We start from the raw sequence: 15,956 nt of genomic DNA, 5'->3' as shown, positions 1-15,956 counted from the left end.
GATGAAAAGAGGAAATGAGTATTAGAGGCAGTAAGTGTGAGAGAGGAAGGCGAGGGGAGAGAAGAAAGAGAATTGTGTGTAGATCACACATTATTAACACTGAATCTAAACTGACATAATTAATGTATGTAACAAAAAAATGTATGCATGTTACGTAATCCACGGAAATCTCAGTCAGCTGAGGCACACACTCTCACGCACACATACATCTGTGCATCTGCATTGATTTATATGCATGCACACGTGCTCGCACATACACACGCGCATGCACGTACACGCACATACACACTAACCCAGTTTTCCAAAGAGCTCAACTCCCAGAGCTGCATAGATGAAGAACAGCAACATGAAGAGCAGACCCAGATTCCCCACCTAGACAGACATATTACACGCACACACACAGATATATACAGTGTATGATACACAGAAAAAAGACATGTACAGTACATCGAGAGAGACGCAAACATGCAAACAGATAGAAAGAAGCCATAGACCGAGACTGCTAAGCTTTATTGCATTGATGTTTACTACATCTTAAAAAAAACATATTAGGAGCCATCATGATACCTGGAGTTGAATCATACCTCAGATTTCAGTTTAAGAAACAGAGGTGCACGTTCATAGCCTGGATCCAGTCCTCATGAACCACAAACTCACCTGTTTATTCTAATTACAAAGCAATTAACAGGGACTTGGCTTGTCTTCCCCCATAGCGGGAGGTGTGGAGATGTCTGATTAGATGACGGATAAACCGTTTGATGAAGTGCACTCGGACACCACTGCAAAGACCTGGGTTCAATCCCCGGCCTTGGTCAGTCACTTCAAAGACAATTGGCATTATTTGTGATTGAAGAATAATGGGTGGATGGACATTCGATCTAAGAGTGATAATGTGAACCCTGTGTGCTGTGATTTGAAATTTGAAAGGAAAAATTAAAATTGATATAATTTAGCCGTCTTTCAGGAGCAGGATCACAAACAGTGCGTGTCTACTTGCCCTACCTGTTTTCATTTATTGTGCACTACCTTCTCTTCCCCTTCCTCCTTACTCTCTCATTTCTGGTAGGGCCCCCTGGGGGTCCACTGAGCCCAGGAGATGTGGTAGATCCTTCCTGAAACCTTAGCCCACACCAGAGTGTGCCATCCTTTTTCCCCATTCTCACCAATTACTTTTCACACATTTGATATTCAAACAAGTCTCAGAGTCACACTAGCAGCTGTAGGTATGTCACTAAGCTAACATGCTCACTTGCTATGTTCCCCATCTTTGTTTGGCTCGTTAGCATACTAAAATTTGATTATTAGCACTAAACACAAAGTACAGCGGAGGCTGATGAGAAGGTCATTAGTTTTGGAGGTATTTGGTCATAAAAGTGTTGGTAAAAATTTTTTTTTTACATAATGATGCATAGATGAAAAAGTCAAGGGATCACAGAAGTTATTACAATTCATCCTGAGGAGGTCATGGACGTGTGTAGCATATTCCATGGCAAGCCAACCAATAGTTGTGGACAAATATCTAACCCCATGGTGGCACTAGGGGAAAAGTCAGGGGGTCACTATAGTGATTAGGCTTCATCTTCTAAGGGTCGTGAATATCTGCACAAACTTTCATGATAATCCATCCAATAGTTGAGATATTTTAGCCTGGACCGACCAACAACATCCCGGGAGCCAAGCTGACAGTTAAATGTGCATCTCAGTTAATGGATTACTCCTTGCTTGTGGATGTCTCGTTTAGACCAACAATAGCACTGCGTCAAAAAAACGCTGCATCTTGAATAAGACAGGTGCCATCGTAGGAAAAAAAAATTAAATCAAGCCCATAAATCACTTTTGCCGCATCGCAGAGCAATGTCATCCGGAAATGCTCTACTTTGGCCAATCAGATACAGTATGTTGCATTATCCCTACCTGGTGAAATATTTAGCTAATTTTACTCTTTACCTCACAGAAATACTAGTGTACGAGTTTTACAGTCCTGCCTCAAAGGCGTATAAATTAGTGTGTGGTGTCTTTGTGATGATAAGCTTTCAGACTTGACTTTGTGGTTCATATTTATCTCCTCACAGACACCCAGCAGCAAAACGATCGCACCAAAGCAGCTGTGAAGTTATGTGCCATAAAGTTATGATTGAACTGGTGATTTATCAGCCACACTGATTCATTTAAGGATCAGCCATTAGCCTTTAGCTAAACATAAGGATGTCATTATGCTTCTTTGGTGGTTATTTGGTGTCACTGAACAGTCTGTTGGTGGAATCTTAGTAAATCATGTAGTGGGGTAGTCAGTGCCATCCCCGATGAATCGCTGAACAAAACACGCTGTCTGCAATTCTTCAGATATGGAAACCAGGCTCGCAGTTAAAGAGACAGCTATTTCATAGAGAGATATTTCACAGCATCAGTGCTGCCTCTTACCTGAGGCAGTGCTTGCATCACTGTGTCCAACAGAGCTCTCATTCCTGTCGCCATCTTCAACAGCTTCAACACTGAAACATTGTAATGTGTCAGCTCTCATCAGCCACATATCATCGTGTTTGTGTGTATCTTTTTGTGTTTGTGTCACTGTATGTATGTATGTGTGTGTTTGTTTTTGTTTGTTTGTTTGTTTGTTTGTTTGTTTGTGTGTGTGTGTGTGTGTGTGTGTGTGTGTGTGTGTGTGTGTGTGTGTGTGTGTGTGTACCTCTTGTTATTCTTAGGACTCGCATGATGCGTATGATGGTGGGGTTGATGGGGAGGGAAGCATTCATCTCTATTTCCTCCAGTGTTATTCCCATGATGGACAACAACACAATGGCCAAGTCCAACTGGTTCCATCTTGACACACACACACACACACACACACACACACACACACACACACACAAATTTCAGTTTCTCTAAGGAGGAAGCTGTATGTTTGTGAGTGTCTTTGTATTGATGTGAGAGCTTGAATACCTCTCTTTGAAAAAGCGGCGCAGGCCAAAGGCGATCAGTTTAAGAATGGCTTCAATGACAAAAACCACCGTGAAGACGTAATTGCAGTACTTCAGTATTTCCTCAAAGTACTGCGGGCCACAAAGACACACACTTAAAAAAAAAACTGTAGCTGTACTGTACCACAGCTTCATTACTATGGTTCTAGGACAGGTGGTAGAAGGTGTTGCCATGGTTACCTGAGGCTGTTTGTAGTGCTCCATGCTCATGGTGAGGAGGTTTGTGAAGATGATGATGGTGATGAAGAGATCCAGGTAGTGGCTGGTGCAAAAGGTGTGGATGGATCGACGCAATGGGGAGTAATCAGCGTAATATGGCTTCTCCTGGGCCCCTGCGTTTCACACACACAGACAGACACACACATACACATGGTCATTAAAATGCTTCTGAAAGAAAAATATGATATGGGCTATGAGGTCACTGATGAAGTGGGTGCCAAGTGGCGAACTGCTGTGTGTGTAAGTGTGCATATGTGTGTGTGTACAGACTAAAAAGTGCCACCTCAGGAATTCAACCCTATCCATCACGCACACACACACATTGCATGGCACCTCAAGGTGTCTTTGGGCAGAAACCATTGCTGTCTGCTGCCAGACAGTTAACTGACTAAGAGGAAAGCACTACTAGAGATTACACTGCAGAGAGAGAAGGACGGAGATAGACAGAAATGAGGTAGAGGGAGAAAGTGTGTGCAGTAGAAGTGTTTATCTGAACATAATATGGGCAGAAATTATGTTTTGAAATGATGTAGTATTACAGTATGTATGCGGTAAAGGTTTATTGTATGTATGTGTAATGTTACAGTTATGATATATGGCCATAAGTATGTGGACGCCCCTGTCTCATTTGGTCTATGTATTCCTGGTTTGTATAGGGGTTCCCCGTTTGGGGAAAGTGTGCTTCCAACTTTGTGACAGTTTGGGGAAGTGCCTTTCCTTTTTGAACATGACAATGTCCTGGTACATAAAGCAAGCCTCACTTCACTAAGACCTTACTAATCCTGGAGGTCCATAAATGAATGGTTTTCCGGGTTGGTGTGGTAGAACTAGACTGGCCTACACTGCACAGAGTCCACCAAATTTGGGATGAACTGGAACGCTAACTGCACTGCCATATCGCCCAACATCAGATTCAGACCTCAGTAATCCTGGATGTCTACTGGATGAAGCTTCACTTCACATTCTGTTTGCACCAGGGCTCTGACACGTTTCCAATGTCCATTGGAAGCATTTGACAGGAGAGTCTTAATTTGTCAGTTCTTTAGCAGCTTTTCCAATATTGTTTTGAGCAGTTTGACATTTTTGTGTTTTACAAGCACAATGATTTCGCAACTGATTCATGATCAATGTGGTTACAGAGAGTTTGTGGCTGAACTTTACTTTTGTGTTTTAAATACTATACACAGCTAGCCGTCTTGGGTCCAGTGGACATTGGCACACCAGTTACAATGGCAAAGGATCATGAATTAATTGGACACTGTAAGTAATGCTCCTGTGTATGAATGGAAGCAAATACCTAAATCTTGTGTGAAGCCTTCCTAGAAGATTTGAGGTTGTAGCAGCATATTAATGCCAATGGTTTTGGAAAAACATATATAACGATTACATATACAAGGGGAAGTGTTTAGGGGTCCACATACTGTTGGCCATAATGTATGTCTATCCTTTTATCTACTCCCTTTCCCCTCCCATTATCTTACTTCTCCTCCTCTTCTCCAACCGTTTCTGTCGTTTCTCCTCCCTCAGACGCGCCTCCTCCTCCTCCTGCTGCTGGCGACACTTGTGAAAGTTTTCCACAACCACGCCCACAAACATGTTGAGCACAAAGAAACTGACGATGAGGAGGAACGAGATGAAAAACAGCAGCATCCAAGGGTTGTTGTTTCTTATTGGCTGCAGAGAGACAGAGAGAGAAAATGGAAGAAGGGAGGAGGAGGACAGGTAGCATGGGGACAAAAAGCAAAAGAGAGGAGGACCAAAGAGTGAAGAAAAAGGGGGAAGAGTGGTGGAGAGGAAGAAGAGGAGACAGCATAAACAAGAAGACAATGTAAATCCTGAGTCAGCACTGAAACTGCTAGCACTGTCAACTCACATCTATTCATCCATCTGCCTTTTTTCTTTCCTTACACCTCCCTTCCCTCCTGAAATATTTCCCCTTTTTGCTTGAAACAAACAAGATGAAATGGTGCCTGAGACTGACACAAAACAAACCAAAACACAGTGATGTACAATATACACTGGCTGAATGGTTCCTATGTCGTCCTGATATCATTTCTTTTATTTCCCACAACCTGTCTCTTCGTATGTCATAATATGTGTGTGTGTGTGTGTGTGTGTGTGTGTGTGTGTGTGCGTGCGTGCGTGCGTGTGTGCATGCATGCGTGCGTGCGTGCGTGCGTGCGTGCGTGTGTGCGTGCGGCCGTGTGTGTTCACCTGCTGGTCCACTGCGACAGCATCCAGGCCGTCATACATGATGCTGACCCAGCCGTCTTTACATGACAGCACAAACAGGGACATCAGGGCCTGGAAGAGTGAGACAAATATAAATCAGTGGCATGCTGTCACTCCGTTTGTAAGACCAGGTGTCAGTGTGTGTACATGTGTGTGACAAACCTGTCCCAGGTTGTCAAAGTTGTATTTCCGTCGAACCCAGCGGTATCCTGCCTCCAGACACTGGGTTTTATTGGTGATGTTACTCACATCGAGCCCATCACAGTGGTAGAACTTCCCTTTAAACAGCTGCATTCACAGACAAATGTGTGCACACAGATACACATACAAGAACAATGTAACCTCCGGGTAATGTAAACAAAGCTTTACAGAGTGAGATAAGGTTGATGTATTACTGTACAGTAAATTACTCAGCGAGCGCCTACAGTCCTACTGTACTGTATGGTGCAGCTAAGATATCAAAGTACCATCTGGTCCAGTCTGATTCACAGTCATTACACACTCCAGCATGGAGTGTTCTCATCACGAGATAATTTAGTGGAAGTGCGTGTTTGAGCGATATATGCCTATGTTAATATCAGCTTCAGCATTCATCAAGCATCATTTCCTGTGCAAGCATTCATTTGAATATTTGCAGGAATATTTGCAAAAATGCAAAAAACGTAAAGAAGTAGAGCTTACACAAGGCCCTTACATTGAACGGCTTTAAGTATCAAAATACCATTTGAAAAGAATATTTTAAAAACCTTTTTGGCTTGTGACACCATAAAATGAAGCGATGTGGATGTGAGTTACAAGCAGTTCAACCAAAGAGCATTTTTCCCTCTGCTTTTTTCCTTTATAGGATCTTTGAAGGATTTCAAAGCTAAAGAGATGAAACTTTGCAGTATTTCACAAGAAACACAAAGCAATTACTAGTCAAAGGTAGTAATAAAATTAAATATGTTTTTCTTTCTCACACCTTAAGTTTTTTGGGACCCCATGGAGGGTCCCGGGCCCAGCCCACAGATTGGGAACCACTGTTTTTACAACATGATAATCTTATCGATCCGTCCTTTTATATCCTTTACAACTGGGTACGTTTTTATTTATAAAATATAATTTATCAGTTTGTTTTGAATATAAAAAAACTGATAAAACTGTCTAAATTAATTAATTAATGAAATTAATAATATAGAAATCCAGGTGAAAATCTAATTTAAAAAAAAAGCAGAATCCCTCTGTAGTTGAACTATTGTGTTTTTAATTACTTCCAGGGACTCTGGTGCATAATCAGCAGCTCATTTGCATTTCCTCCCAATTTCCCTCCACTTTTTATTACCTGGAGCATTTTCTGAGATGTGCCTCGTTAATTTTAAACCACGGTGATCAGTGTGTTCTTGCAGCAGAAAAGACAATAAGCTTTGGATGTTTGGGAACATAAAACCAGGTAAAAAGGTATTTTTCAGTGCAAAAGAAAAAAATATATAATAAGGGTTAACTTCAACCAAGAGGGGATGAATAGTATAGTATAATACAGTATAAATGTTTACCTGGACTCCCAGAATTCCAAACACGATAAAAAAAGCACAGCAGATGAGGACAATATTCCCAATGGGTCTGAGAGATGTGATCAGAGTCTCCACCACCAGTTTCAGACCAGGAGCCCGACTTATCACCCTATGTCACACACACACACACACACACACACACACACACACACACACACACACACACACACTAGATGAGTACACGAGATGTAATTATTGGAGTTAACAAAAAGAGAAAGTACAGTACTACCTGAGTGGTCGCAGTGTGCGAAGCAGACGAAGCACACGGAGGATGCCTAAGATTCGATTACCACCTGTTGATGCGATGGAGACCAGGATGTCCACCATTGATACAAACACCAGCAATCCGTCTAAGATATTCCAGCTGCTTTGCAGGTACACTCCGTTTCCAAAGTACAGGCCCATAGCTACCACCTTAACACATACACGCACACAGATCCAGAATAATTACTGAAATAATAAAATAATATGAAGTGTAAAATGAGACTGAAAGCAATTTTGATCCCCACTCAGGAAGAAAATTGTCCTTTTAATAAGTAAGATGAGAAAATGACTTTGGAGTGAAGTGCTCCTCTTGTTGTGGTTACCTTGATCATCATTTCACCCACGAAGATCACAGTGAAGATGTAATTGGACACACTGAGGAACACCCGCTCCTGTCACACACACACACACACACATACACATACATGTGTGAGTGTGCAGACACATACACAGTAAACCATATTCATCAATGTAAGGGTTTTGTGTCCCAGTAGCTTTTAATCTGGACTCTAACTGCAACGTGTTACATAATGAGCCCGGAAAAAAAATCCATTACGATTGTACTAGGAACATAATAAAAACATACTGAGAACAGAGGGAGAACAGAAAACAATGACTCCCAAATTGCTGTTACATCAGCAACAAGCATATGAACTACTCTGTAATCGACATAATTGATGGAAGCAGACGGCTTTGGCAAAGGGTATCTGTATGACAGTATGTGTGTGTGTTGTACTTCTATCTTTATGGGGACTGATACTAGTTTTAAATAAGACTGGTCCTCACTTTTTTACAGGCCTGTTTGAGGTTTAGACTGCATGTTAGTGTTCAGGTTAGAATCTGATTTAGCTTAAGGCCAGGTAAGTTTATTTGTATTGCACTTTTCAGACACAGTGCTTTACATTAGAAATACAAAACCAACATTTACAGTTTTTTACAATCACTTTGGCACTAATTTCAGAACCGTGACGTCATTTTTTCAAAACTCTAGACACAAAACTCACAACCAATGATCAAAATACTTGTTTCAATTACATAAACCTAAGATCATGTGTTCATTTAACAAAGATCTCCTGTTCAATATGACACAACTTAACATCAAATTTCATTACAATCATCTAACTATCAATTGATACAACTGCTCAAAAGGATAAGTAACTGTTGCATAACTCTTAATGCATAGTTGTATGGAAACAGACAAACAATATTCCATGTTTAGATCATGAAAGTTTCAAGATAACGAGATTCATTGTCACCAGTTAGCGTGGAGCATGAACCAATTAGACTACATTATCTATGGATGTAATATTTCATCATCATTCTTTACTGTAATGTACTACTGTTTATCAGACACTGTTTCTACTGTATGGTCCCATGTACCACCTTTGAGACTATTTACATTATTGACAGTACTGCACTGTATGCATGCAGGCCCTAGGAATTGCTTGTCCAATTCTGCCAACTCATTAATGATGATTGAGATATATACTTTATATATATATACTGTATATATACATATACATTTACACTCGTACCACATTGTTCGCCATGCCCGAAGGTTCTTTCCAAGATGTTTGGCTAATTGCAATGAGGATGAGAACCTGTTGCCAAATCCACAAGACAGAGTTGATGAAGATGTAGATGTATACTAATAACTTGCTTTTTACAGTACAAGCAAATTGAGGAACACTGCATTTGATGTTTTACAATAGTGTCTTTTCTTTTCTGTTTTGTAGCTAATTATTTTGCTTTGATTCAAATAAGCCTATGTTGTGACTGTACTGTATTGTTTTTCATCAATACATTTCAGGTTTTGTTCAATGATTCCACTGTGTCTGTAGTATTCTCTCTACTACTGCAGTATTTATACAGGGATGTATTTACATCTAGTACCATAATGAAATATGTATCACCTATTTTGTGCTACAATATTTAATGATTGTACGAACAATGACACAGTGAAACTATGAGTAGCTTGTGTGTGGGTGATCTAAAGTAACGTTTTAATGGTATTTCACAATCAATTACTTTTTTTGAACCAATGATTGTGCAAGTGCAAGATTTATTTAAAGGTATGAATGCACAATGCAATGATTTGAACATTGGACAGCCTGTGTTACAAGTGATGACCGTTTTCAGTTTTGTGTCTAGAGTTTTGAAAATTACATCAAGGTTCTGAAATTACTAGCAAAGTGATTGTAAAAAACTGTAAAAAGATGGATGCAATAAGAAGTAAATAATATTGATAAAATACAAGGAATACAGTTTCAGTGCAAAATAATAACAATTAGATTTAGGTTAAAGCTCGGGGTTAAGCATGTTGTTACAATGATGCTAGGGAATGCAATATGTCACATGAATATATTGTATGTGTGTATGTGTGTGTGTGTGTGTGTGTGTGTGTGTGTGTGTGTGTGTGTGTGTGTGTGTGTGTGTGTGTGTGTGCTACCATGCTGTTGGGCTGTATGTCAGGTCTCTCCAGTGCAATGGTGATACAATTAAGGAAGATGAAGAGGAGGATGACATGATCAAACAGCTTGTGACCTATGACCTTCTGACACCACAACCTGAGCCTGAAAAGAGAAACAGAGAAATGTTCACACATCACTGCATTTGACAACAACAAGGTGTTTGTTTTCACCCGGCCAGCTTTAATTAATAAAAGTGAACATAGTATTACAAAGCCTTGGCTGTAACCTTCACACGTCAACTTACTCAAAGGGTATCTGTACGAGTGTGTGTGTGTGTGTGTGTGTGTGCGTATTTACCGGTTGTGTGGAGCGAACAGATAGAGAGACCACTCTTCATGCTCCAGGCACCACTGAGGCTCATACGGCTTCAGAATCTTCTTCAGCTTCTTACATAAACTCTGAAAGGAACACACACACACACACACACACACACACTTGCATGATATTGAAAGAAAATGACTTTTTTTGGCGGTGTAAGTTTCTTTTATCATTATGTAAACTCATTATATGAACTCATGTTGTATAAAAATTCCAACACAGCACAAGTTTTTCAAACATGTTCCCAATATTTCCTCCACCCTGCTGGTAATTGAAATTCAGCTAATTAAATGTGTACCAAGGTTGGAATTTATGCTTTCGCAAGATAATAAGCGTCACCTTTTTAACTGTTTAACAAGTTCTTTTATTACTGGAAATAACAGAAGTAGGACACCATGAAAATACCTTTTCCTCATGCCTATATCATGAACCACTTAAACAGACTAAGATCTATATTTAAATGAATAACACAAATGCAGAGAGCTGCACCTCCTCAATCTCTTCCTCCTCCTGATCGCCGTGGCAGTGTGTGGTTAGCGGGGCATCGTCAGACAGGTGAAAGGTGGTGCCGTTGCAGTCAGGCGAGTGGAGCATGGGCACCTGCAGGTACTCAGGCTGATCCAGAGACTGCTCCCTGCTGCTGAAGTTGGAGCTTGTGTGTGTGTCGGACAGCAGGGACTCCATCTCCCCCGACTGGCTCTTCCTGTGGAGGCTCGGGGCTCGGCCGATGCTGGTCCAGCTGGAGCGGCGGCTCTCCGGCCCGCTGTCCCACGGAGCCTGTGAAGGCAACTTCGAACAACAGGAACAACTACTTGGATTTCTGACTGATTTAAGTACAAATAAGATTTAATTCTTAACAGATTAAAGGTACCCTGTGGAATTTTTGGAAGCAAACACCAGCCTGCACATGAGGACAAACACAATGGGCTTTCTGATTAATTGAAATACGATCTTGATTCAAGCCTCTATGTGATCTAATTTTGTGCCGTGTTTGTATTAGCGGGGAGATTTGTTGCATCAAAACAAACTCTCCTAATTTGTGTCAAAGCTGGATCAATGACAAGGGAGCGTTACTCCACGTGGCAAACTGTGCAAATAAATAGGGGGACTAGGACATTAAATGTGTGAGAGACAGAGGAGTAAAATGTGATGAATGATAAAAGCTTTTTAGAGAACAAAAAACACTGTGCTTGTACCTACGTTACTTTGCAAGCAAACCTAAATTAGTACAACCACCTGAAATGTAACAAAAAGGGCCCGGGAAACTTCAGTGGAAAATCCCCATCACCAATCACTCAAACATCCACAGCTGGAGAGAACACCATCTCTGACAGCAGCGTGCCACCAATTAACAGGCAGAAATGATCGAAAAGAGCTTTACTCTGCAGTGCACAGGTTACACTCTCTGTCAGGCATCAAAAAACACATTTCTCTCCTGTGATGATTCTGACACACCACATGATCAGAGCTGATAGTAACTCCGCTTGGATCCACTCGGGTATTAGACATATTGACACACAGACCCGACACGAGTAAATAGAAGAGGCCGGCGGAAAAATGCTGGTTGCAAGATGTTTGGCTTTGCAAATGTTTTTCATGAGAAAGGAAATGCATTCAAGTCATTTGATAGGGCTTAACAATGCCCACGATGGGTTTTGTTAAGAAACGCTGAACATCATCAGGTCCCTTTAATAGAAGTCTTTAAGATGTTACTTTTTTCTCATTTGGATAATAAAACTCTGTTGTTACTGTAGCTTTTTAACTTGAGCAAAACAATCACAAATCCCTAGTTTTAGACACTAGTCTTCCTAATCATATTTAAAGTACAACACGACCTGGCTTTATCTCCTTTCTGAATATATTATATCATTTTCAGTTTGAGTGCTTCTTTAAATCAACTTTATTACTGATATTTAATGTGGGGATAGTAGAAGTAGAAGCAGGTGTCCAAGGCTCACCGGTGACCTCTGCTCAAGGCTGTGGATGTCCATGGAAACACCACTCGCCCGCCGTGATTGGCTGCAGTTTATGGTGGGCGTGGCTGCAGTATGTGTGATGACCGGCAGAGGAGGAGGGTGGGGCATAGAGGCTTTTGGGTTCAGGAGACCGTTGGGGCTCAGCATCATGGTCTGGATCTTGAGCTCTGCACACACACAAACAGAATGCAAACATTTTTGTTACAGAGGTTACTAATACTCGCTAATTTTCGCAGTTTTGGCCCAAAGGTCCAAAAGAGAAAATTTGAGGACATGAAGTGCAGTTTCCATTTTGTAATTTAAGGATACATATAGTGAAGTTTTCAAATAAAGATACCAAAATTGTTTCGTCATTGTCGTTATGTGTATGTTTCCAGTTCTAAGGTAATTTAAGAGTTTTTACCTGCAGCATACAGCTCTCTCAACTTCTCCTCATCCTCGAAAGAGAGCGATTGTCTCTCGTCATCTGTCTCCGATCTGTTGGCATCACCCTAAAAACACAGACACACACACATCACTGGGATCCCCACTATCATCATCGTCTTCATCATCATCACCTTCCCTTTTCTTTACTGTCTGTTGACTGTTGTAAAAGTGAAAAATATGAGCAGGTTGAGAGGGAAAGACAGAGAGACAAAGAGCGGGAGGAGGGAGGCAGACGGACGAAGGGGATCTCCAGTGTTTTCTAGTTGAGTTATGTGCATGGCTTTGGCTGTGATCTCCTGTAGTCACGCCAATAAAGCTTTACTGAATTTAATTAAAAATCACGCCAGAAAGATGGAGGCAGACGGCTTTGGCAAAGGGTATCTGTATGAGAGTGTGTGTGTGTGTGTGTGTGTGTGTGTTTACAAGAGAGAGAGAGAGAGAGAGAGAGAGAGAGAGAGAGAGAGAGAGAGAGAGGAAGCAAGTGTTCTCTGATGCTGGAGATAAAAGATGAAAACTAAACAACAAAAGCTCACCAGCTGTGAATGGCAGGCGATATCAAACACATCCTACCCCGGAGAGGGGTGTGTGTCTGCATGCGTGCGTGCGTGCGTTTGTGTCAGTGAGAAAGACAGACAAGGGGATAGAAAGAGAGAAAGAGGGAGATAGAGGAAGGGAGGACAACTGGGAAAGAACAAGAAAAAAGAGAAACCACACAGGCAGGATGGTGGAGATTATTCTCTTGTAGGCAGCTTTGGTATCATCAGCACAACAGAGCTCAATTAGTCTCGTTCCCTCTGCCTCATTCTCTAAGTGGCTCAAATAAAACGGCATATTTGCCCTTACTTCGGCTTGGAAGCCCTCAACCAAAATGGCTACAAGCAGGTTGAAGAGGACGTAGTTGCCAAAGGTCATAAGGGCAACAAAATAGAGGGCAGCCAACGGCGACGTGGAGGCCATCCCGTTATAGAGCACCGCATTCCAGTCCTCCTGGGTGAGGATCTGCAGACGGGAGGAGATGTGGAAAGAGAGGTGGTGGAAGTCAAACGTATGTGGGGATAACAAAAATACACAGTCAAACACAAAACGGACCAGTGTTGCAACCTACATTGTAGCTGTCGTAAGTATATTAATAAGAATAGCAGTGTATTCTTACATTTAATATCTCATTGTCAGATGAACATTAATGATGCTCATCAATGTTAAATAAGCTCCTGTGGAGTGTTTGTTTCATTGCTCTTCCTCCCACTCTGCCTGTGAAGCATAACTTACTTGCCCACTGGGATATCGTTTATATTTTGTTAAAAAATCAAGTGTGAGCACTCGCAAATTGGAGCAAATGAAATAAAGGAGAATATTGGCATCGCTACTACCGGTGACGGCGGCAACTGCTGTTTGAATCTCATCCCAATTCATTTTGAAAATTACATTTATCGGAAATTGCTCTAAATTAAATATTTTGTCAATGTTTTTGTGTGCTCATACACATAGACACCTGTATGTTTGCTTTTGTTTGAGAAAGAGAGAGAGAGAGAGAGAGAGAGAGAGAGTGTATGTCAGTGTGTTTATCTAACCTGAAACACAGTGACAGTCGCCCAGAGCAGAGAGTCAAAGTTTTTCCTGTCAGGTAAGGTGTCTCCTCCATCTTGTCGCAAACCAAATTTACAGCCGAACAGATGCATCCCCAAGATACTGCAACACACAAGCAAACATACACACAGAATGGGAAAATACATTACTTACATTACACGGTAATTCAATATGAATATGTAATGCTGCCTGTGTAAATAATTGTGCATGTGTAAAAAGAGATGGTGCTGTAACAGCGTGAGAAAAAGATCAATTAACGATTTTTGTGAGGCATGATTAAAACTGAGGCAAAGCTGAGAAAACAGTTTGGCTTGTCTCAGCCTGCAGTATTGCCTCTTGAGGAAAAAAAAAATATACCTGAATATGAATATAAAGAGCATCAGCAACATGCAGAATGTGGCCACATTGTCCATGGTCTTCATTAGCACCACCAGCTGCCTCCTCAGAGCAGGAAGGAAGCGGACCAGCTTCAAAACTCTCAGCAGTCGGAAGGTTCGCAGCACCGAGAAGCCTCCCTCTGCCTCACCCACAATCTCCCACACACTAAAACACACAACAATGACAAGCAGATTATAAACACAAAGTTAAATTCACATTAAAGCAACCGAGGAATCGATATGTACTTAACCTCAGCTCTAACTCTTTTGAAGTCAGCATTAGTATCACCCACAAAAGCCTCCCTTCCAGGTAGGGAAAGGTTTAAGTCATTTTTCTTGTGACAATGTGGCAACTGAAAAGAGGAAATGGGCCAATGCTGTTTACAACTTACCAGCCAATAAACGAGGTGAGAGCACTGTGCACTGGCACAGTAAACAAGCAAAGCCCTTCAAGCACAGATACATAATTTAGCTTGTAGTACTACATAATGGAGCGAATACAGGCCCCTTTGACTAAGAGTGCAACCACATGGATTCCCTGCCAGAGCCAGAGCCACTGTGACAGTTTGAGAAATGCAACTGCAGTGCTGACTCACAGTGAGGATTTTCCAAAGACAAGACGAATATCTACTAACAGAATTCCCAATTTGGGGTAAACTTAGTGTCAAAGAACCCCCACCCCCCTCCCACCCAGAGCCCCCACCTGATGATGACAATGATGCTGTCGAAGCCGTTGTAGGGGTTCTTGATGTAGCCAAAAAGGCCGAGAGCCAGGAGCTTCAGCAGCATCTCGAGACCGAACAGACTCGTAAACACCATGTTACTGATCTCCAAAATATCTGTCAGCTCCTGTGGCTGAAGAGGCGCAGTGTTTGTGGAGAGAAAACAGGGAGTGATTGATGTACAGATATTGGACAGGCAGAGAGAAAAAAGAACAAATAAAGAGAGACAGACAGGCTGGCAGCGAGGAGAGCAGAAGAGTCAACATGTTAGGAAGTTCTGAAATGCTATTTAAGGCTACAGTGGAGGTCTTAGATATGGAGAGAGAAACAAACATAGAGTAGATTGAGTGAATATACTTTTATAATTAATTATATTGATATTACTTAAAGCAGTGGTTCTCAAACTGCTGGGGGCTGGCCCTCTCTTGGGGCTGGCAAGGCATTGCAGGAGGGACCCAAGGCCCTAGATGCACATTTGGAATTTGGGATATTAGGCTATATAAATAAAATTGACTTAACTTGACACACACATGACTAGAATGAAAATATGTTAGAGCACATCTAAGGTTGAGTTCATTTGATTCATTTTGAACAAGAGTGTTCTCATGTTAGCAAGGTCACTAACATAATAAGAAGATAGATAAGAAAATCCTGCTCTTAGGTTCACTGACAAATAAGTGAGAGTGTTTTTTTGAGTCTAAATTTAGTTCATGTAAAGTTCTAGATAAAATTACATTCAATTTGGCAGTTTTTGTCAGTGATTTTTACATACACCAATTAAATTAGTTTGCTGGGGGGAAGGGGCATGATTTCAAACGGAGGCATGACAAGGTTTA

At 41.3% G+C, this 15,956-nt stretch overlaps 1 protein-coding gene across 1 annotated transcript in view; it reads right to left on the bottom strand.

The window, feature by feature from the left end:
- Window positions 1-15,956, bottom strand: part of cacna1hb (calcium channel, voltage-dependent, T type, alpha 1H subunit b) — a gene marked incomplete at its 5' end in the record, with an annotated part of 41,800 nt that overhangs the window by 6,240 nt on the left and 19,604 nt on the right. The window contains 20 exons of the mRNA XM_028589636.1: window positions 294-372; window positions 2,422-2,492; window positions 2,687-2,820; window positions 2,941-3,050; window positions 3,159-3,310; window positions 4,679-4,871; window positions 5,412-5,501; window positions 5,592-5,717; window positions 6,962-7,088; window positions 7,209-7,393; window positions 7,567-7,635; window positions 9,693-9,816; window positions 10,012-10,112; window positions 10,522-10,821; window positions 11,991-12,175; window positions 12,412-12,499; window positions 13,278-13,433; window positions 14,006-14,123; window positions 14,379-14,564; window positions 15,102-15,253. Coding sequence (XP_028445437.1) covers window positions 294-372; window positions 2,422-2,492; window positions 2,687-2,820; window positions 2,941-3,050; window positions 3,159-3,310; window positions 4,679-4,871; window positions 5,412-5,501; window positions 5,592-5,717; window positions 6,962-7,088; window positions 7,209-7,393; window positions 7,567-7,635; window positions 9,693-9,816; window positions 10,012-10,112; window positions 10,522-10,821; window positions 11,991-12,175; window positions 12,412-12,499; window positions 13,278-13,433; window positions 14,006-14,123; window positions 14,379-14,564; window positions 15,102-15,253 — 2,746 coding nt within the window. The remainder of the gene's footprint in view (window positions 1-293; window positions 373-2,421; window positions 2,493-2,686; window positions 2,821-2,940; window positions 3,051-3,158; window positions 3,311-4,678; window positions 4,872-5,411; window positions 5,502-5,591; window positions 5,718-6,961; window positions 7,089-7,208; window positions 7,394-7,566; window positions 7,636-9,692; window positions 9,817-10,011; window positions 10,113-10,521; window positions 10,822-11,990; window positions 12,176-12,411; window positions 12,500-13,277; window positions 13,434-14,005; window positions 14,124-14,378; window positions 14,565-15,101; window positions 15,254-15,956) is intronic.

The sequence above is a fragment of the Perca flavescens genome, chromosome 2 (genome assembly GCF_004354835.1).
Source record: "Perca flavescens isolate YP-PL-M2 chromosome 2, PFLA_1.0, whole genome shotgun sequence".
Taxonomy (NCBI): domain Eukaryota; kingdom Metazoa; phylum Chordata; class Actinopteri; order Perciformes; family Percidae; genus Perca; species Perca flavescens.
Note: the sequence above shows the minus strand (reverse complement) of the source record. Positions and strands in the feature narration are given on the sequence as shown.